The sequence below is a fragment of the Pristiophorus japonicus genome, chromosome 2 (assembly GCF_044704955.1).
Source record: "Pristiophorus japonicus isolate sPriJap1 chromosome 2, sPriJap1.hap1, whole genome shotgun sequence".
NCBI classification, from domain to species: Eukaryota; Metazoa; Chordata; class Chondrichthyes; family Pristiophoridae; genus Pristiophorus; species Pristiophorus japonicus.
This window is the reverse complement of record NC_091978.1, coordinates 317,648,817-317,669,967: the sequence shown is the minus strand read 5'-3', so window position 1 is coordinate 317,669,967 and position 21,151 is coordinate 317,648,817. Positions and strand designations below refer to the sequence as shown.

Sequence of the window (21,151 nt, the reverse complement as noted above, 5' to 3'; positions counted from 1 at the left end):
TACACAGTGGTAATTTGAAAAACAGAGTTCCCAGCCCTCCACTTGAATAAAAAAAATGTGGTTGTGGAAACTGGTTTTGTGCGACCTTGGGCAATGCGGTGAAAAAAATTGGAGTTCAATTGTAAGCACACATGGTGGGTCAACAGCTTACATTTAAATAGAAAATTTAACAGAGAAATGCCCCAAGGCACTTCAGATGCAAGGATTTACAGCACAGAAACAGGCCATTTTCATGCCGGTGGTTATGCTCCACACAAGCCTCCTCCCACTCTAATTACTTCATCTCCCCCATCAATATATCTTGCTATTTGTTTCTCCCTGATGTACTTAGCTTGCTTCCTCTTAATTGAATCTCTGCTATTTACCTCAACCACTCCATGTGGTGCGGTGAGTTTCACATTCTCAACACTTTGAGTAAAGAATTTTCTCCTGAATTCCTTATTTATTAGTGATTATTTACATTTATAGGACTCTTTGACAAGTGGAAACATCTTTTCTATGACTAACCGATTGATCCCTTTCATATTTTTAAAGACCTCCATCAGGTCATCGCTCCTCACTATTTCCTGATAGTTGTACCATCTCAGTTTTGGTATCAACCTTGTAAATTAGAGAGCATGATCTTAGAATAAGGGGCTGCCCATTTAAAACGGAGGAGAAATTTGTTCCCTCAGAGGGTTGTAAATCTGTGGAATTCGCTGCCTCAGAGAGCTGTGGAAGCTGGGACATTGAATAAATTTAAGACAGAAATAGACAGTTTCTTGAACGATAAGGGGATAAGGGGTTATGGGGAGCAGGCAGGGAAGTGGAGCTGAGTCCATGATCAGATCAGCCATGATCTTATTGAATGGCGGAGCAGGCTCAAGGGGTCGTATGGCCTATTTCTTATGTTCTTAAGGAGGGATATAGGTTATGACTACACTTCAAAAAGAAAAATACTTCATTGGCTGTAAACCGCTTTGGGACGTCTGGTTGTCATGACAGGTGCTATATAAATAAATGTTTCTTTCGTTATAACGTCAAATGAGGAAGGATTGGAGGAGGCTCGAGTGGGCATAAACACCGACATGAACTGGTTGCGCTGAATTGCCTGTTTCTGTGCTGTTTATGTTGTGTAATTCATTGCTAATTTTATTTCATAATTCATCTTTGCTTTCTTAATTGCTCTTGAACTTTCCTAACATCTTTGTATTCCCTTTTGATATCCTTTCCTTTATTGTCTATGTACTTAGTGCATGTCTGTTTCATTTGATTCAAATTTACCCTCATGTTTTAATGCATCCATGGTGTCTCATTATTAGCTAATTTATTCCTGTTTTTTAGTGGAATATATTTCTCCTGAACTCTACTGATCACGGTTTGTCAATATTTTTTTCCAGTTTACCTTCTCTAGTTCCATCCTCATAATTAGCACTTTTACAAATCATTACTTTGGTCTTGATTTTACTTATATTTCCCTCAATCGTTATCTTAAATCTTATGTTATGATCACTAATGCCTAGATCCTCTCCTTATGCTTACTTCTCTTATCTGCGCTGGTTCATTTCTCATTACTAGGTCCAGCAGTGATTTTTCACTTGCTTTGTTCGATTTTGTCGAATAACTGTCCAGTAAAGCAGCTTGGGACATTTTACAAAGTTAAAGATGCCACACAAATGCAAGTTGCTGTTATTGTTGGGCTTCTTACCTACTGGGTAAGAAAGGAGTTCTGTACATGTAAAAATTCCATTCCCTTTTCCCCATTCATTACCTCTTCTTGCCAGTTTATTCAGTGGTATTTGAAATCTCCCATTTGTATGTCTTTTACTCATTTCCTAGATTTGCCTACATATATTTCTCCCTCCATCTCCCTTCAACAACAAAAACAGCAACTATTAATTATAAAGCTCCTTTAACGTAGTAAAATGTCGCAAGGCGCAATTAGTATATAGGCGGTCTGTAGTATACTCCTATTAGTGAGATCTTGTACTTTGGGTAGAAGATTAGTATGGGCAACTAAAAGGTAGGTCAAAGAGGCAAGTTTTAAGGAGAGATTTAAAGGAGGAGAGAGAGGTAGAGAGATTTAGAGTGAATTCCAGAGAGCTGGACCAAGGCAACTGAAGGCATGGCTACCAATGGTGAAACAAAGAGAGGAAGAATACTAAAGAGGCTGGAGTCAGAGTAGGAGAGAATTCAGGGGAGAGGACTGTAGAGCTGGAGGAGGTTGTAGAGTTAGGGCAGTGGGAGGCTTGGTGCAATTTAACAGAAAGATAATTGAAATGAGATGTTTGGCGACTGGGAACCAAAACGCGTTAGCAAGAATGGGGGGCAAGGGGGAGAAGTATGATAGATGTGTGGGACAGGGTGTATTTTGGATGGAGAATTTATGGAGCGAAGGTGGTGGGATGCCATCAAGGAAAACATTGGATCAATGGACTCTGGAGGTGACAAAGACCTATGAAAGATTCAACGGCAGATTGGTGGAGATCTGGGTGGAAGCTGGCAATGCTACAGTGGTGGAAGTCTTTGTGATGGAGAAGATATGGGATCAGAAGCTCAATACAGGGTCAAAAGGATGCCAACGTTGCAAAAAGTCTAATTCAGCCTGAGACAATGGCCAGAAGAGATGTAGTTGGTAGCAAAGTTACAGAGTTTGAAGCAGGCAAAAGGAAGAGAGTTTATGACAGGAGGCAAAGACAATAACTTTGGTCTTCCCAATGTTTAGCTGAAAGAACTTAAGGCTCAACCAAGACTGGATGTTAGACAAGCAGCGTTACAACACAGAATCAGTGAATGGGTCAAGATAGCTAGTGCAGAAGTTGAGTTAGATGCCATGGGGAATCCGATCGCATGTCTGCAGATGTCACCAAAGAACAGCATGTAGATGAGGAAGAGGCAGGACCAAAGGTGGACTCCTGAGGTGACGTTGTGCGGGTAGGAAGAGAGACTATTGCTAGAGATGGTATAGCTATAAATCAGATTTGTGGGAGTAGAATCAAGCAAGGGAGGCTTAGAAGGTTGCAGAGCAGTCTAGGATGGGGAGGGGTCATACATCATGATATAGAGGGGATTGTTGGTGGCTTTGGATAGGAATGTTTCAGGATTGTGGGAGGGGCAGAAGCTAGATTGAAGGTTACAACACATAAGGAGACCATGTGATCCATCATAAAATGAAAAATAAGTTAGACTTGGATTTATAGAGCACCTTTCACGACCACCGAACGTCTCAAAGCACTTTACAGCCAATGAAGTACTTTTGGAGTGTAGTCACTGTTGTAATGTAGGAAACACAGCAGCCAATTTGCACACAAGCAAACTCCCACAAACGGCAATGTGATAATGGCCAGATAATCTTGTTATGTTGATTGAGGGATAAATATTGGCCAGGACACCGAGGATAACTCCCCTGCTCTTCTTCGAAATAGTGCTTTGGGATCTTTTATGTCCACTTGAGAGAGCAGACGGGGCCTCGGTTTAACGTTTCATCCGTAAGACGGCACCTCCGACAGTATAGTGCAGTGGAGTCGGTCTAAATGTTTTGTGCTTAACTCCTTGGAGTGGGACTTGATCCCACAACCTTCTGACTCAGAGGCGAGAGTGCTACCCACTGAGTCACAGCTGACACATCATGTCAGTGCCTGCTCTTTGTAAGAGGAATCCACTGCCCTACGCTCTCCCTAATGTCTTGCATCTTTCTTTGCTTTAATTAGTTATCCAATTTCCCTTAAAAGCAATGGTCTCTGCATCATTCACTGCATGCCAAAGCATTCCATGCTCCATCAACCCTGTGTGTAAATAAATTTCTCCTAACATTTCTTATGTCTTTTCATGATCATCTTAAATTAGTGATCTCTCTTCACTCACTCTCTAACCAAAGGAAATTGTGTTTCCCTATTCACTATCAAAACTCTTCGTAAATTTAAAAACCTCAATTGAATGTCCTTTTAGCCTTCTCTATTTCACTGGAAATAGTCCTCGGTCAGGTCTTTAATCATAACTATAGTTGCCCATCCCCGATATAATCCTGGTGAATCCGTGCTGAATGCTGCCTTCTGGCTTTAATAATGTCTTTTCTATAATGGGGCACCTAAAATTGCATACAATATTACGGCTTGAATGAATTCATCATTACTTCTTTACTCTTGTACTCTGTGCACTATTTATAAAACTCACAACTATTAGCCTTTTTGGTTTTATCTACCTGCACTCACACTTTCATGGTATTAACCATTTTAAACCCCGAGGTTGCTCTGTTTATCTACATCCTTCATTTTTTTTCTATTAAATGTATACTCTCATTTCTTGTTTTATATCCCAGTGTGTTACCTCACACTTATTTCTGTTAAATTGTCAGCCAACTGTCTGCTCATTCCACTAACCTGTGTCTTTCTATTTACTGAACGCCTGCATTATTTACCAACCTTTCTCTCCTTTTGTTTCGAGATTGGTTCCCAATATCCAAGTCCAAATGATCTATATATCGAGAACAAAAGTGGTTCCCCAATAGACCCGAGGTACACCACTTTCCCACCTATCTCCAGGTCACACATCACCCATGTACTGCAACTTTTGATTCCTGACCATCAACTACTTTCTATCGATGCTGCTACATATTCTCTTGTACCATATGCTGAACTTTTCTAACTAGTATCCAGGCAAGATTCTATTCTTTGGGATGGAGTAGCAACAGGACGAGACTTCCATCTTCTCCTTTTGCTCCCTTTATCTCACTGAACGGTGTCTTTTTCCAGTCCAGCACCCTTTCTTTGACTCTCCACTATCTTTTTACATTCTTACATTGAACACAACAATTATGTTGAGGGCACTATTTATCAATTGTCTAGCTACACTCAAATCAGTTATTTTCCCATACCTAAACTCCCAGAACTAAATCAAGCAACGCTTCTTCCTTGCTGTACTAGAAACACACACATCTGGGAAGCAATACTGGATGCTTTATCAATATTATTCCCCCCATTACAACATGAATTTACTTTATTCTAGTCTATCTTGGGGTATTTAAATTATTCATTATCATTTCCGTTATTCTTACTTATCAGGTGGACGTAAAAGATCCCATGTGTTTATTTGCAAGAAGAGCAGGGGAGTTCTTCTCAGTATCCTGACCAATATTTATCCCTCAACCAACACCACAAAAACAGATTAGGCTGGATTTTCTTGTGAAATCGCCCCCGCCCGATCCTTAGCGGTATTCCGGCGGTTGCATCTTTTTCGAGGGTATGTTTTTTTTTAAAAAAGATGTGTGATGACCTCAGTTTTGAAAGAAGGGGACAGTGCCTGAGGAATGGGAATGATTTACAATGTCAGCTAATATGAGGAACTGGGTGGGAAGTTGGGTAATCAGCAGTTTAGTGGGAATGGGGTCAAGGTAATAAGAGGTAGGTCGCATGGATGAAATAAGCTTGGATAGGGCAAGAGAGTGAGAGGAGGAAGAAACTAGAGAGAGACAAGGGTTCAAGGATATAGTAGAAAAGGGACTGGTGGGAGGTTTGGCTTAGTGGCCAAGGGAAAAAGGGGGATGTAGCTGAATGGATAGTCTCGATCTAGGTGATGAAGAAATCCATGACCTTCTTGCACTTGTTAGAGGAAAGGACGGATGGGGAAGGGGAGAGGGATTTCTGGGGCTAGGCACTGAGAAACAGTGCAACTAAATAAATCAGTAGATTATTATATTGATTTACTTCAATTTACAGAATAATACATATTAAACACCATTTGTCCACTTGTTTATATAGATAGATTGGGCAGAGGGAAAAAGTAAAACAGAGAAAGAGAGAATAAGTATGTAAGAAACTCACAGGCATTCATTACAATATCTCCTTGCAGTTCTGGTTTCCAGTCATCCCAACTAGTTTCAAATCCATCAGCAAATCGTATGCAGAAATTTTTGAAATGACCTTTGCTGACTAGGGATTCAGACGAGCAAGCAGTGATCAAGGTACTCTCAATTGTAAGAACCATAGCCGAGCCAGGATCAAAATCAATAGTGTGATTAGCCTGCCAAGATACAATAAAAAAAACTTTGTTACAACACCATTGACAATCAACCAACAAAGTAAAAGATATTTTAACTATTTTAAATGTGAAATTTGATGCAATGAACACACTTTTACTATAAATAAGCCTTGAAATAGCTGATTACGTTATTAGAACACGCGCACTTAATGTGCTCACGTGACATTCATCTATCTTCTATTTCAATGAAATACAAACTTTTTTTTTTAAATGGTGGAGAGAGGAGCGGAATAGGAATGTGTTAAGTATAATAATGTTAATATCACAAAGAATCATTTCTAGGTTTGAATTTAAACAAGTTGGTAAGGTGATTATAGTGCCAACACAGTAATATGTATATTGCTTTTAGGTCTATAGAAATAAATCACAAGTAATATTTTCTAAATTTATTTACAAGCTTTCAGTCTTGTTCAAAATCAATCTAAATTGGGACAATTTGAATCAGTTTTGATTCTAATTAATTTGATGTTCAATGTTTGCATTTACTAAATAATTTTTATTTATATAGCACTTTTAACACAGTAAAACGTCCCAAGGCGTTTCACAGCAGTGTCATAAGAGAAAACAGATAAATTTGACACCGAGCCACAGAAGAAGAAATTACAGATTACCAAAGCTTGGTCAAAGAGGTAGGTTTTAAGGAGCGTCTTAAAGGAGGAAAGTGAGGTAGAGAGGCAGAGAGGTTTAGGGAGGGAGTTCCAGAGTTTAGGGCCCAAACAGCTGAAGGCACGGCCACTGATGGTTGAGCAGTTATAATGAGGGATGTTCAAGAGGGCAGGATTTGAGGAGTGCAGACATCTTGTGGGGTTGTAAGGCTCAAAAAGATTACAGAATTAGGAAGGGGCAAGGCCATGTAGTGATTTGTAAACAAGAATAAGAATTTTGAAATTGAGGCATTGTTTAACCAGGAGCCAATGTAGGTCAGAAAGCACAGGGGTAATGGGTGATTATGACTTGATGCGAGTTAGGGCATGGGCTGCTGAGTGTTGGATGACCTCAAGTTTACGTAGTGTAGAATTTTGGAGGCCAGCCAGGAGTTGGAGTAGTCAAGTCCAGAGGTAACAAAGGATTATTATATATATGTATATTACGATTAAAGGGTCACCTTCAAATATGGTCAAAATAAGAATATTTATTATGCAGTGTACTAGTTTACTTGTGCATTATTTTCTTATCAACTACTTGTAGATCTCCTATGGCACTGTTCACAGGTAGCCCAGGAACCAAACCAAGGAGATGAGTACAGGAAGAGAAGTGAATCTATTGGCCAGGAAACGTAGCATGGTGGTTGAGAGAGCTGGAATATAGATGGAGCAGCATACAAGGCCCAATTTGTAGCTAGGATGCATTGGGATGTGTTTCCTATTATTTGGCAAGTTGGAGCGGTAATGTCTGAGACATGAGGGCAGGTGTGGAAGCTGGTGAGACTGGCTAGATTCATTCTGCATAATATGTTTGCACTTCCAGTGTTTATTATAAGCCACTGTATGTATTTAGTCTGCTTTCTGGTTGAGCTTCTTCATGCAGGGTAATTGACAGCTGACAGTGACAACTATGGGAAGTCTCATGAACTCAAGTCCCTTGCACGTGAAAGACAGGCAAGGTCTCTGGAGCAAAATGCTGTGATGTTTTCAAGTGTGACACTTGAGGAGTAATGCAAGACATTTTTGCCCCTATACATGATGGGAAGGGGAAAACTGGACTATTTACAAAATCTGAAAGCCCCATCAACAGGCAAATGTCAAACAAGCACTGGAGAGTCATGACGGAGATATTTAAACCAATGAGTAGCTGAACCATAAAACCAGAAAGGTCCCAGATTTGAGCTCTGATCTTTGTTGAATTAACTATCACAGCTAGAGCAGGAATTAGGGAACTACAAATGGCTTCAGCACCCCTAGGTTAGGGAGAGGAAAATTCATGAAAAGCATGCCATTTGGACGATACTAGAGGTGAATGTGGTCCGCAAGGAATTGTGTCTCAGCAAGGAGTCAATATTCAGGGAAGAAAATTGGTGTAAAAAGGAAGACAAATATAATTTAAATGAAAATAACAAGTAGTTGAGTATTGTTAATGTTGCATTTGTGACTGATAAACTGATTGTTTCTGCTGTGGTGTACCAGTATGGTACCTGTATGGTGCTGGTGATAGGTAAGCAGATGCCCAAATCATTCACGGTCAGCTGCAGAAAGAGTGTGCCAAATGCTTGAGCAGATGTCTGCTGGATTCCAGGCAGTTTATCAACAACTTCTTTCGTAGCAACATGAATGTCCTTGTGCAGCGCCATTCGCTGTTCATTCCAGTTGTCATAAGCAGCTTTGTAGTTCAGCCAGAAAAGGACAGCTTCAAAATGAAAAAAGATCATGAATCAATGAATTATGATCAAATTTTAAAAATCATGTAATTGGGTTTTGCTTTTGCCACTCTTAAATTGATTTTTCAATCCTTCACAAAGAGTTTGGCAAGAACAAATATATAACTCATTGTCAACAAGATGTAGGAAACTGAGAATTAATATCTAGCTTAAATGTGCGATCTTAAAATTAAGATGTACACAAGATCAGGCATACACATCTTACTTTTTACTTATATAGCATCAGCTTTACTGTAATATGATGATTAAAAGTTTTCTCTCAAAAAGTTGCAATCAAAATTCAACATCAAAATATTCTGTCTAGGATCGAAGATGTCACTTATATTAGAAGTTCCAAATTCAAATTTGAGCTGATGCATACCCATATCTGCTTTACCTTAAACACACATGTACAGAATCCAATGCACTCTAGCGGGCATTGAGTTGGAAGATTGATTTGCATCTACAATAAAGTGTGATGTCAGGATCTCCCATGGTGATGCTCCTGGTGAGTTGGAGAATACGTTGTTTTATAATGGCAACAATACTATGCAATTAAACACACGGGCTGAAATTGCCCTCCGATGAAAAAGTGGCGCACTGTTCTTTTTAGCTCTTTGTTTAATTGTTTTCCTCGGGGCGGTGTTCCGGTCAGCTGCAGGGCGGAAGTGCCCTTCAATCAGAGCGGCCATCGTTCATAGTCATCAGTGCCGCGCTGATGACGTCAGTGTGTCGCCCCTTCAGCTAAAGGGGAGGGCCGCTTCGAGCTCCGCAGTCACGTTAGTGGCACCCACTGGGCCACCATGGAGGGTTTCAGGTGGGCCAGCAGTCTGGTGCCCAAGAGGGGGTGCCGAGCTGTCTGTTGGTGGCTCAGCCGAACCCGTGGCTGCCATTGTCGGGCCGACCTCGGAATCAACCGATAATTAAAATAAAATGGCGTTTGCAACAGAGCGCCCTCCCTTTTAAGGGTGGACGGGCCACCCAGGCACACATAGCTTCCGCTGGGGAAAGCTGTCGGGGGCAGCGAGTATTTTTTTTTTTTGGAAATTCGTAGCCAATCGTTCCAATTCTTTGTCAAATCACAAACGCCAGAGGTAACCTTGGGCCCATTCAAGGATCACTCTGCGCCAATGCTCCTAGCCAAAAGGCCTAGAGCCACTGCACCGTTCCTGGAAGTACTGCAATACCAGGTTCGTGCCATGGAGGTGGATGGGTCAAGCCACCCCACCCACCTCCTATTTCCAAAAAAGCAAGCATATACCTTCCTGATCCAGGGAGAACCACCTTGGGGTTATGGTGGTTACTCCCCTGTCAGGTCAGTTACGCATGATCCTGCTCCTGTGGAGCAATTTCCATCACAGGGCAGAAAGAGGGTTGTCGCTGGTCAGAAAGGAGTGGGGGCGTGTGCCCGATGGGGTGGCTACATGGGCGGCGCAGTGACAATCACCACAGGCAAAAACATGGAGGGCAATTTATTAAATGTCGCTGACACCGCGCCGACTAGGTGATGAGTCCTTACCGACCCGTGGCCACCGGCTCTTATAGAAAGAGGCAATTTTGGCCCCACAATGTATTATTGGCGCCATATATTTAAAATGACTGAAATGAGTCAAACTGCATTTTTATTAAATGGTATTATGGAATTTTTAACTTGAGTTTTGGGGATTAAATTCTGCAACCCTGTCAGATTTCCAACAAAACTATAAATATGTCCTTGATCATTATATGTTCATTTGCCTATATACAGTTTTTAACCACATCTTTTAAAAAGCTTAGAGTACACAGCAAGGTGAAAGGCAAGATATACTCGGTTTCAATATAGGCACCTGGTGTTTAACAGCAGTGAGGGGTAGTGGGTTTTACTATGATTGGTAGGAGGGCGTCCAGAGATTCAACAGAATTGGGATAGAGGTAATGAGGTTCAGCAGCACTGAGGAAACTGGGGAATTTAGTAGCACTAGAGGTGGAATGTGAGATTTGGCTCACTGACAGAGCTCAGCTCACTGATGGGTCAGCAATATTAAGAGATATGGTGCTCCATGCTGTTGCAATAGTTGGGAAGGAAAATCTAATTTTCTGGCAGAACTAGATGGTAGAGGGGCAGCACAGAGTCTGATAACACTGGGCTGGGGGTTGGGTCGCATGGTGTCTGGCAGTATAAAACAGCAGGCCCTGGGGTTTGGTGGCAATGGGATGAGAATTCTTGGGTCTTAAAGCTCTGATGGGGGGGATGGGAGCAGAATTTTGCAATACAGGAGGTACTGGGAATGAGCATCCAGGGAGGGATCCTGAGCCGTGGCAGCCTGAGGGGGGCGGCTGGCCTGAACTGAGCTGAGCTGTGGCTGCATGGGGAGGAAAGGGTGGGGGGATGTCAAAGAAACATTACAAGGGTTTAGCAGCAATAAAGTGCGAGCTTTAGTTGCATCGCTGTATATCGGCTGACAAGCATACCTCTGTCAAAGGCCACAGGCTGTGCATATATTATTGGTCGGCTAAGTGTGATGAGAACAGCTTCTCTATCGAATGCGCCACTGATCTCTTCTTGCAGTGCATTCCTCAATCCAATCCGTGTTTTGAAATATGCTACTTGATGAAAATCTGAACCAGCTTCCTCGTAGACCTAAAATCAATTATATGGTGAAAAATTTAAATAAAGGGCAAACAGATCAGACCAAAAACCAAGGAAAATGTTGAAACTAGAAAAGGTTGAGGCCAGAAGTTATGGTGCAGAGGTCAGAAGCTAGATGGGTGCTAGAGTACAAACAGGGGATTTTTTTTTTTTTTTTTATTCGTGTCCAATCGTTCCAATCGTTACAATTCTTTGTCAAACGCCAGAGGTCACCCTGCACCAGTCAAGGATCACTCTGCGCCAATGCTCTTAGCCAAAAGGCCTAGAGCCACTGCACCGTTCCTGGAAGTACTGCAATACCAGGTTCGTGCCATGGAGGTGGATGGGTCAGGTCCCCCACACACCTCCGTGGAGGTGGATGGGTCAAGCCATCCCACCCACCTCCTGTTTACAAAAATGTAAGCATATACCTTCCTGACCAGGGAGAAACCACCCGGAGGTCATGGTGGCTGGTCAGGTTAGTTATGCAGATCTTAGCCAAAAGGCCTAGAGTACAAACAGGGGATGCAACAAGATAACAGAGTGTATGGCTCCGAGCACACAACAAGGTCAAAAGTGAATGGGGGTAACCAATCTCTCAACATTTTACACGCAAATACGAGTAATAAAAATTAAGCTTAGGGTCGAGAGTTTTACATCAGCCAAGAAAACTATGATTTTACAGATATCATGGAGGCTTCATTGATACTGTAATGATGTTCACAGGAGAATTAATTTGCAGAGATATAAACTGCTCTGCATTGATGGAAATGACTCAGGGTGGATTTTTATTGGATATAAACTGAGAGATGAGAAGGACATGAAACAGAGGGCTGGATTTTGCAGGGGGTCAGCAGGCACGATCGGTGGTGGGTCAGGTGGGAAAGTGTTTTTTTTCTCCCACTGGGTCGGGATCCTGCTGTGAACTCGCCGCCGCATGCCTTTACCAAATGTCGGGTTTGTCAGCGCTGAGCAGACAGGACACGTAGCGGCAGGATAGGCAATTAAAATAATTAATGGCTTATTTACAGCCACTTAAGTGTTTTTTTCCACCAGCTTTTTGAATTTGACAGGTCGCCCACTGGTTTCCTGTTGTGCCTAAACCTTGTCTGTGAAGCTGAGGCGGGAGATCAGTGTCCATTGAATCAGCTGATGAATTGACACCTTCAAATCTCAAGTCAATGCTCCTTTCTGATTGAGAAATGTTCCCTCAACCACTAACTTCTTTAAACTGCATTTCCACTACAGATTCACCATGCTACAAGTCTTTACATAAGTCTTTACATAGTTCGACCTCATTATCTCTCCCACTATTGACAGATTGCTTCTGACATCTCTACCTCACCTGCAATCTATTCCATAAGTATGGGTTTTATACGGTCTCACCTTGGTCCTCAGGATCCCACCACGATCAGCCCCAACACCAGCATCACCAGGCACACCAGCAGCACCAACCTTCTCTGCAATCAACTGATGCTGCACAGGATACAGTGCATCAGGCACCTGCTGCCCGGGAGGCCAGGAATGGCCTCACCATGGCCAGATTTACTTCACTTGACGCTGTACACACTGGCTGCGATATGATGCGCCAGGTTGGCACCACCCGATACCAACACCATAAAGCATCCATACAATGCCCAAACCATTCCTTTCACACTCATCACCATTGCGCGGGGTACCATTATGTCTCATCATTCACTGCCATTCACTAAGCCACTTCCAAAGATGCACACAAAGCTGTCCAAGAATTCAAAGTGTTGAAAATAAAGGTTTCAATGTTTGACAGTACATTAACATAAACTTTACATGAACATTGTATAAAACACCCAAGTACCTGCCTTTGTATGTTGTTAGTTAGTATGATTGCACTAGAATGAAGGGGAGTGCGTGGGTGGCTAGTGAGATGGGGGTGAGATAATGTAGATAGAAAGGGATGGTGGAGGTGCATGGTAAGGAAGTGCAGGAGTAGGGTAGGGAAGTGCAGGAGTAGAGTATGGAAGGCAGAGGGATGGGGATGTAATGAGAAGCACAGCAGGATGAGGTCGAGTGTGGCTTTGTATTTATGTTTCGTGATCTACTGAGATTATTGAAACGTTTGCGGCACTGCAGCCTAGTCCTCCCAACGACATCCCTGCTTGTGCTCTCCTCTGTAATGTGCAACTAGGCATATGGAGGGAGTCATGGGAGACCCTGGACCTCTGTGCAGAACTCATCAGTGTTTGCAGCACCTCAATGCTGTAGAACACTGACAGCACAAATGTGAAAATAAAGTTGGCCATGGTCCCTTGAAAGAAACCGGCTGATGACGTATCAAATTATATCACCAGGCCTACTTCCTCTAATTGGCTGGCAAATACGTTGGGCGGGCTTAACAAGACAAATCAACCTAAAGTAATTTCAGAGTCCAGGATGGAGCCAGCAGCGGGGTCAGGACCTGCCACCAATGTTGCCCGCCATGGACCCACCGACGTTCGTAAAATCCAGTCCTTAGAAATTAGATTTAGGCCAAGTATAAATATGTGGATTACGGTACATAACATTAAGGGGGAAATCTGTTGATGGTCACTAGGTCAATAAGAGAGACTAAAGCTGGAACTCTAAACTCAGATAAGAATAAACCAATTGTCATGGGTGATTTCAATTTACCAGGGATAAATTCTGAATTCTCTAATGGGAGTGAAAAGAACGAAAGTATTCCTGGACATGATAATGGAATGCCACCCATCTCATAAGCTTATGGAATATTTATGGATTCATTAGAAAGTAAAATAGTGTTGGAGAATTGGAAAAAGGTAAACATATTACCAACTTCTAAGAAGGGGCAGAAAGATAATTCTGACAACTATAGGCCAGTAAGCTTGGTATCTATAGGAGATAAAACATGACAAGGTCATAAAGGAGGGAACAATGAAGCAACTAAAGATGATAACAGCATGTCCACATAACTTTATGGGAGGTAGATCTTTAAAATCTATTGGACTCCTTCAAATAGATAACTATCAGTGATGAAGGGAACTTGAGCGATGTTGCATATTTAGATTGTAGCTTGGTTTTTGACTCAGTACCACAGGGGAGATAGGTCCTAAAGTTCAGAAGGCATGAAACAGGGGGTCTCTGGAGTGGATCAAAAATTCAGTCAGTCAGAGGAGGCTAAATGTAGCTGGATATGGAAGAGTAGTTGAACATCAGAATGGAAAAAGTGGATTGCAGGTATCATCAGTTGGTCGCATTGGTTTACATTGTTCGTAAATGATTTGGAAATGGGGACTGAAATAAAGCTGTAAAAATGCCCAGATAATTTTCTTCATACAAATTCTATTTTAATTCTCCATTGTATAGATCTCTATTTTTGCTTCAGTTTTCTCTCTTTATCTCACCCAGTCTCCTGAAAGATGTAACTCGTGCTAGGAACCAGTTCCACTGGTTGAATTTTTTTATTTCCTTGACCAGGAATTTTAGATCAGTTATTGTGCGCCCACTTCTGTCCAGCTGAGATCAGTTTATTCAGCACAAGCCAGGGATCAAACATGGTACTTTCCTATGCTAGAAGACTCAGAACCATAATTCATTTTCTCACTTTCCATATAGGAGGGTATGGTAGTGTTGTGGTTATGGTACTGGACTAGCAAACCATATGTCCTGAATTTAAATCCCACTTTGAAATTGTGGAACTGAATTCAATAATTCTGGTAATTTGTGGGCTGGCATCAGCAACTAATTAACATATGTAAGGGGGTAAAAAGTACACTTGAGTAAGAAGGTTAAAGGGAATTAGGAAGTTCTGAGGAATCGGGAGTTCCTCTGTCTTACGGTATGGATTGTAATATTGACCAATTATGTAAAACTCGCTTATGTAAAGCACGCTTATACACACTAACATTGGGCTAAGAGGGAGGCAGCAATGCCTGATGGTTAATGAACCATAAGAAGCCAACACTGCAATGACCCTTAGCACAGACTGATAGAAGATGAAAACATACACTCAGTACTAAATGACAAGGGCAGTGGAGAATCAACATCCTAGAAAGATAACATACCTTGGGAAGCAAGGTCAAATCAACACGTCATGAGAAACTGAGGCAAAGTTGAACACATTCCAGAATGGTGACATGTGATGGGAGATGGACAGGTGAGGGAGAACCACTCAGCCAGTCTGAGCAGTAGGCCAATCGGTGGTTTTGTAGGAGGGTCATACACCTCGTAAAACTGTATAACTGTAATTATAAAATCTTTGTTCTGAGAAGTGTTCATCGGAACATTTCCCGAGCAGGTTCGAATAAAACTGGTTCACCGAGGTTTTGTCTGCGTGATTCCGTGGTCGCTATGTCAAAGGGCAGGTGTCGACTCCTTATATCAGGGAGTCCACCTTGAGGAAGAGAAGTCTTCTGTTTTACCCCAACAACATAACTGTGTAAAAACCCAAGTGGTTCAAAAATGTTTTTCAGGGAAGGTATTTTTTAAAACCCTCTCAGTTGTAATTAATATCTTGGGAGTAACATCACTATGAAAGGCCCTTTACCTTCTCAGGCCAACTAGCGATGGGCAATAAATGAAACCGTGTTAGTGGTACCAATGCCAATGCCCCAAAAACAATTAAAAAAAATTAAGCGATTTAGGAAGCCTTGATTTTTTTTTAAAAAAGAAATGCGTCACGGAAGGGATTGGTTATAAAATTTTAAATATTAGTTGTTTTTTGCGGTACTTTACTTTATCAAAACACATTATTGTCTTTTAATTTCAGTACATCACATTTAATGGATGCATTTTAGAATACATGTAGCATTAAAATGCAATTTACTACCTAGTATTTTGAAAATGATAAATGTATACCTGATGTTTGACGATCTGTCCTAATGCCAGATTTAAGTCAACCTGACATTTACCAAACAGTTTCAAATAGCTGCTGTTACGGCCTGCACCAGGCTGAGTCTTAGCTTGGATACGATTTGAAAGTTCCAGCTCAATTAGTCCAGTCTCTAACCTTACAGCTCTCATGGAGGGAGTAGTTGCTGTAACTTGGATACCCTAAACAAGAAATGAATACAGTTCACTTTAAAATTCACAACACAACCATAGTTTTTTTTTCTTCCCAGTATTGTACAGCAAGTTAAATTTATAGTAATGGTTTTAACATTGTCTCCACTGTAAAAAGTTAATGTAGTTGGACAGTGCCAATATTTGATCAGAACAGAATGCATTAAATTATCATAAGTCAAACTGATCATTATGTGCAGTATCAATTCAAATACTTGTTCTCCGACTCTAAAATCGCAAACTGGATATATAATGTTGATAGATCTTTTTTGGTAAGCAGTAGTTCATCAACCAGAAAATATACATTATGCATCACACACATTCTCCCTTCCAGTACCCAACAGAAGGTATGCCCACAAGTCAAATAGTCATCATAGGAGTCCATGTAAACTGAAGTTGAGAAAACTGGGAACAAAATGATTATTATTTTGGAACTCATCCAGAGAAAAGGAATAAATAATTTGAGGGACTTAACAAAAGATACTTAGTGACCCAGATACTATCTGTATACTTGATCACAAAATGGCACTCTTAATTATTAAGAGAACACAATAAATGAATCATAGGAAAATAAAAAAGGACAGCTAACATTATATTTATACATACATTAACATGAACATCTCACTACAAATGATTGATTTAACAAGTTAAATATTCAGAAAAGGATATTACGAACAATTATACTGTACTAACTCATAGCGAATCCACCACACAACATTCTTGTATGGATTCATATTCTTAGTAAAGCTAAAGCTGCTGTGGCCTGCTTTACAGTAAAATGCACAATGTATTTAACTGTATTTGGTGAGACTCTTCTTGGTTGTGAAAATGGAAGACACACAAAAACCAGACATCATACTTAGCACAAAGGAAGATGGTTGTGCTGATTGGATGTCAATCATCACAGCCCCAGGACATCACTGCAGGTGTTCCTCAGGGCAGTGTCCTCTGCCCAACCATCTTCAGCTGTTTCATCAATGCCCTTCCCTCCATCATAAGGTCAGAAGTGGGGATGTTCGCTGATGACTGCACAGTGTTCAGTGCCATTCACAACTTCTCAGATAATGAGGCAGTCCATGCCCACATGCAGCAAGACCTGGACAACATTCAGGCTTGGGCTGATAAGTGGCAAATAACATTCGCGCCACACAAGTGCCAGGCAATGATGATCTCCAACAAGAGTCCAACCACCGCCCCTTGACATTCAACGGTATTCCCATCGCCGAATCCCCCACCATCAACATCCTGGGGGTCACCATTGAGCAGAAACTTAATTGGACCAGCCACATAAATACTGTGGCAACAAGAGCGGGTCAGATGCTGGATATTCTGCGGCGAGTCTCACATCTCTTGACTCCCTAAAGCCTTTCTGCCATCGACAAGGCACAAGTCAGGGGTGTGATGGAATACTCTCCATTTGCCTGGATGAGTGTAGCTCCAACAACGCTCAAGACACTCGACACCATCCACGACAAAGCAGCCCACTTGATTAGCACCCCATCCACCAACTTAAACATTTGGTCCCTCCATCACCAGAGTACTGTGGCTGCAATGTGTACCATCTACAAGGTGCACTGCAGCAATTCGCCAAGGCTTCTTCGGCAGCACCTACCATCTAGAAGGACAAGGGCAGCAGGCGCATGGGATCATCATCACCTGCAAGTTCCCCTTCCAAGTCACACACCATTCTGGCTTGGAAGTATATCGCCGTTCCTTCATCACTGCTGGTCAAAATCCTGGAAATCCCTATCAGCACTGTGGGAGTACCTTCACCACATAGACCGCAGCGGTTCAAGGCGGCAGCTCACCACAACCTTCTCAAAGGCAATTAGGGATGGGCAATAAATGCTGGCCTTGCCAGCGATGCCCACATACCATGAACGAAAAAAAAATCACTTGTGTCACACTAGCATCACACACAACTGACATAATTTGATGTGATTTACATCAGAAGAACTTAAATGAAATAAAAGACTGAAATTTCTTTTCAGGAATATGATGCTTCTTTAAAAGGCTCACAAGTAAGTGTGGCACACAATAGTTCCCACAAGATTTTGTTTATATTTAAGCTTCTGTATTTTATTGTAATTGAAGTTATTACCTTAAATTGTAGATTCAAAGAGTACAGCAGAATTTTTGGCTTTTCTCCATCCATTAAAATATCATGTTCATTCCACAGTGGGATCGGCTGCTCCCCTCCTGCAGATAAACACAACATTGTATAAATGTACATTACAATGTTAACATTTATCATTCCTTACAATGGATGGAAATGAAAAAGTTAGTTTTTAATTTAAATGTACTGATTCATGCTACAGGTACTACTGTTGGACAAAAAGTAACCACACAAGTGGAATCTGTGGCTAAAGGAATATTCCTGAATAGATCGTGTTTTCTAGCAGCTTGGCATGTGACCCAGTGCAGTTGGCACAATCGCAGAGCTCTAAACCTCTTCTTTTCCCACTATGGTCCCCAGAGTGCTGGTAATGCGGCTGCAGAGTGCAATGGCAGTGTGAATGTGCTTAATGTAGTTACTTGACCGAGATCAAGTCCTACTACTCCATTTTGCAGTCTGCTGTTGGCCACATTGGATCAGTTGTGATTTAGAAATAAAAATGAATATGTAGATGTGTGTTGTTCATTAAACACAGATCCTATTGAGAATAGCAGAGAGCAGATATCCCAAGATTCTAAATGTCCACGTGATCTTTGCTGTTATTCATAAAATCAACTATTCCTAAAAATAATTAGGATTATTGTGAGGGGTGATTATTCACAGCTCCTTATAATTTGACGAGAACAATACACAGAAATTAAAGGAAGAGTAAGTAACGAGAAATGTAAGTGCTTGCACTTATTTTCCCTTTAAGGTCAAATTAAAAATATCTAACTATGGAGTTGTATCAACATTCACAGTAAGCAACAACTTGCATTTATATAGTGCTTTTAACATAGATAAAATGTCCCAAGAAACTTCATTCACAGAGGCATAAGAAAAAAGGTGCTTGCTTCCCTTCTAGAATTCCATGCGATTATGTATTTTAAAAAGGAGTAGAACATCTTCATGAGCTGAAATGCAGATATATGGGGCCCAAGTTTCGAGCCGCGCTTAGAACGGCGCAGTCTCTACCTGGACGCCCGTTTTTCGCACCACAAAGTGCGCCTAAAAAAACCCTCTGTATTCTCCACCTCCCTGCAGGTCCTCTGGCCCTCGGCGTAGCGCAGCAGGAGCTGTAGGGGGCGGAGCCAAGTCCCTGCGCTAAAAACAGTGCCGGGACCTCTGCACATGCGCGCTACAGTGGGCGCGCAAGTGCAGTAGCTCCAGGCGCCCAAAACTGTGTGGGAGGGGCCGAAGCACGCAGCCCCTAGCCCTGCGTGAATATGGCCAGCTCCTGCTTCCTCCCGACACCGACCTGACTCCCGCTCCCCCCCCCCCCCCGCGGATCCGACCTGACCTCCCTCTCCCCGACCTCCCTCTCCCTCCCCCCCCCCCCGACCCAAACCGAACCGACCTCCCTCACACCACCCCCCGACCCAACCCAACGCCACCTACCTGTAAACCTGGTGCTGGGGACGGGCCCGGCCCGAAGTCTCGGGCCCGGCCCGTTCAGCCTCCCTCCCCCTTCTCCTTTCCCCCCCCCCGCAATCTTCTTCCCCCCCCCAATCTCCTTCTCCCCACCCCCCCATCTCCTTCCCCCCCCATCTCCTTCTCCCTTCCCCCCTTCTTCCCCATCCCTCCCCCTTCTCCCCAATCCCTCCCCCTTCCCTCCCTCTCCTCCCCCTCCCCTCGCTGGCAGAAACACAGACACTGACAGACAGAGAATGAGAGACACACACAGACAGACAGAGAGATAGAGACACTGACAGAGACACACTGGGGGGGGAGGGGGGGCATCCCAGCACGCTGTTGGAGGGCTCCCGGTGCTGCAGTCGGTAAGTAGAAAATGTTTTATTTATTGATTTAAAAAATATATATATTTCTTATTAATTTTTATTGATGTATTTATCATTTATGATGGCTCTTTATTTGTAAAACTGACGTGTTTAATGTTTGTAAACTTCCCTTTAAACCCCCCCCCCCCCACCATTCCCTACGCCTAATTGGTAACCTACGCCTGATTCTCTAAAGTGTAGACAAGGTTTTTTCGAGCGTACAAAAATCTTCACTTACTCCATTCTAAGTTAGTTTGGAGTAAGTTTTCACTGACGAAACTTTGAAAACAGGCGTAAGTGGCCGGACACGCCCCCTTTTGAAAAAAAAATTCTGTTCCAAAGTGAAACTGTTCTAACTGACTAGAACTGGAGCAAACTAAACGACGAGAATTCCGATTTCTAAGATACTCTGTTCTACACCAGTTGCTCCTAAAAATCAGGAGCAAATCATGTGGAAACTTGGGGCCATGATTTCTAAAATTAATCTCAAATTGAAAGAAAATTTCCGACATACCCGAGACTTTCTGAATAACTTCATTGACCTCCTTCATGAAAACTTTCTGTACAAAGACTAGTTGATTTAAAAGATCCGTTGTCAAGTTGTGTTCAAAGGAACCAACCTATAAACAATGAGCATCATTAGAGTGAAAGGAAGCTTTTTATATTCATAATTTTCTATGTAACTTACTTGTCTGATATCAACAGCATTTTCTAACCAAAACTGTACCTCAGCAACACAGCGCAAATAGTTTCCCTGCAGGTAGTTGCCTTGTTTCAACGGGAACTCGTCCGCATTCCAGGATTTGTCTGGGTAACTCTCGTGCTCCTCCATAATGTATTCTCCGGACATGGTGACTTGTGGTAGGTTAAGGCTGGCTGATGGAGGTAACGCTGCCATATCAACAGGTGTCACTTTGGACTGGAAGCGCAGTCTGTGATTGGGCAGCTCAAATGTGAACCTAGTTTGGGCTCCTAATGATTGGAAGAACACATTTATTAAAAGGATTTCTGCAATAATGTTAATCGCAGCATGTATGTAACTATTCCTAATATCCTGAAAATCATATGGAAATATTAGAGGACATTTTTTCATTTAGAGAACATTCAGGGCCACAGCCACCTTCACAGCTGTTGCCACAGTAACCATAAACCCTTCCATGCATTTGCCTCTCATTCCTCAGTGCATACAACTTCTGACAGTGCTTCAA

At 42.1% G+C, this 21,151-nt stretch overlaps 1 protein-coding gene across 1 annotated transcript in view; it reads right to left on the bottom strand.

The window, feature by feature from the left end:
* kiaa1109 (KIAA1109 ortholog) overlaps positions 1 to 21,151 on the bottom strand; it is a 523,818-nt gene that overhangs the window by 144,925 nt on the left and 357,742 nt on the right. Inside the window, exons 53-59 of the mRNA XM_070862493.1 lie at positions 20,671 to 20,915; positions 20,458 to 20,563; positions 18,112 to 18,209; positions 15,807 to 16,001; positions 10,820 to 10,988; positions 8,147 to 8,358; positions 5,799 to 5,997 (exon numbers count right to left, since the gene is read on the bottom strand). Coding sequence (XP_070718594.1) covers positions 5,799 to 5,997; positions 8,147 to 8,358; positions 10,820 to 10,988; positions 15,807 to 16,001; positions 18,112 to 18,209; positions 20,458 to 20,563; positions 20,671 to 20,915 — 1,224 coding nt within the window. The remainder of the gene's footprint in view (positions 1 to 5,798; positions 5,998 to 8,146; positions 8,359 to 10,819; positions 10,989 to 15,806; positions 16,002 to 18,111; positions 18,210 to 20,457; positions 20,564 to 20,670; positions 20,916 to 21,151) is intronic.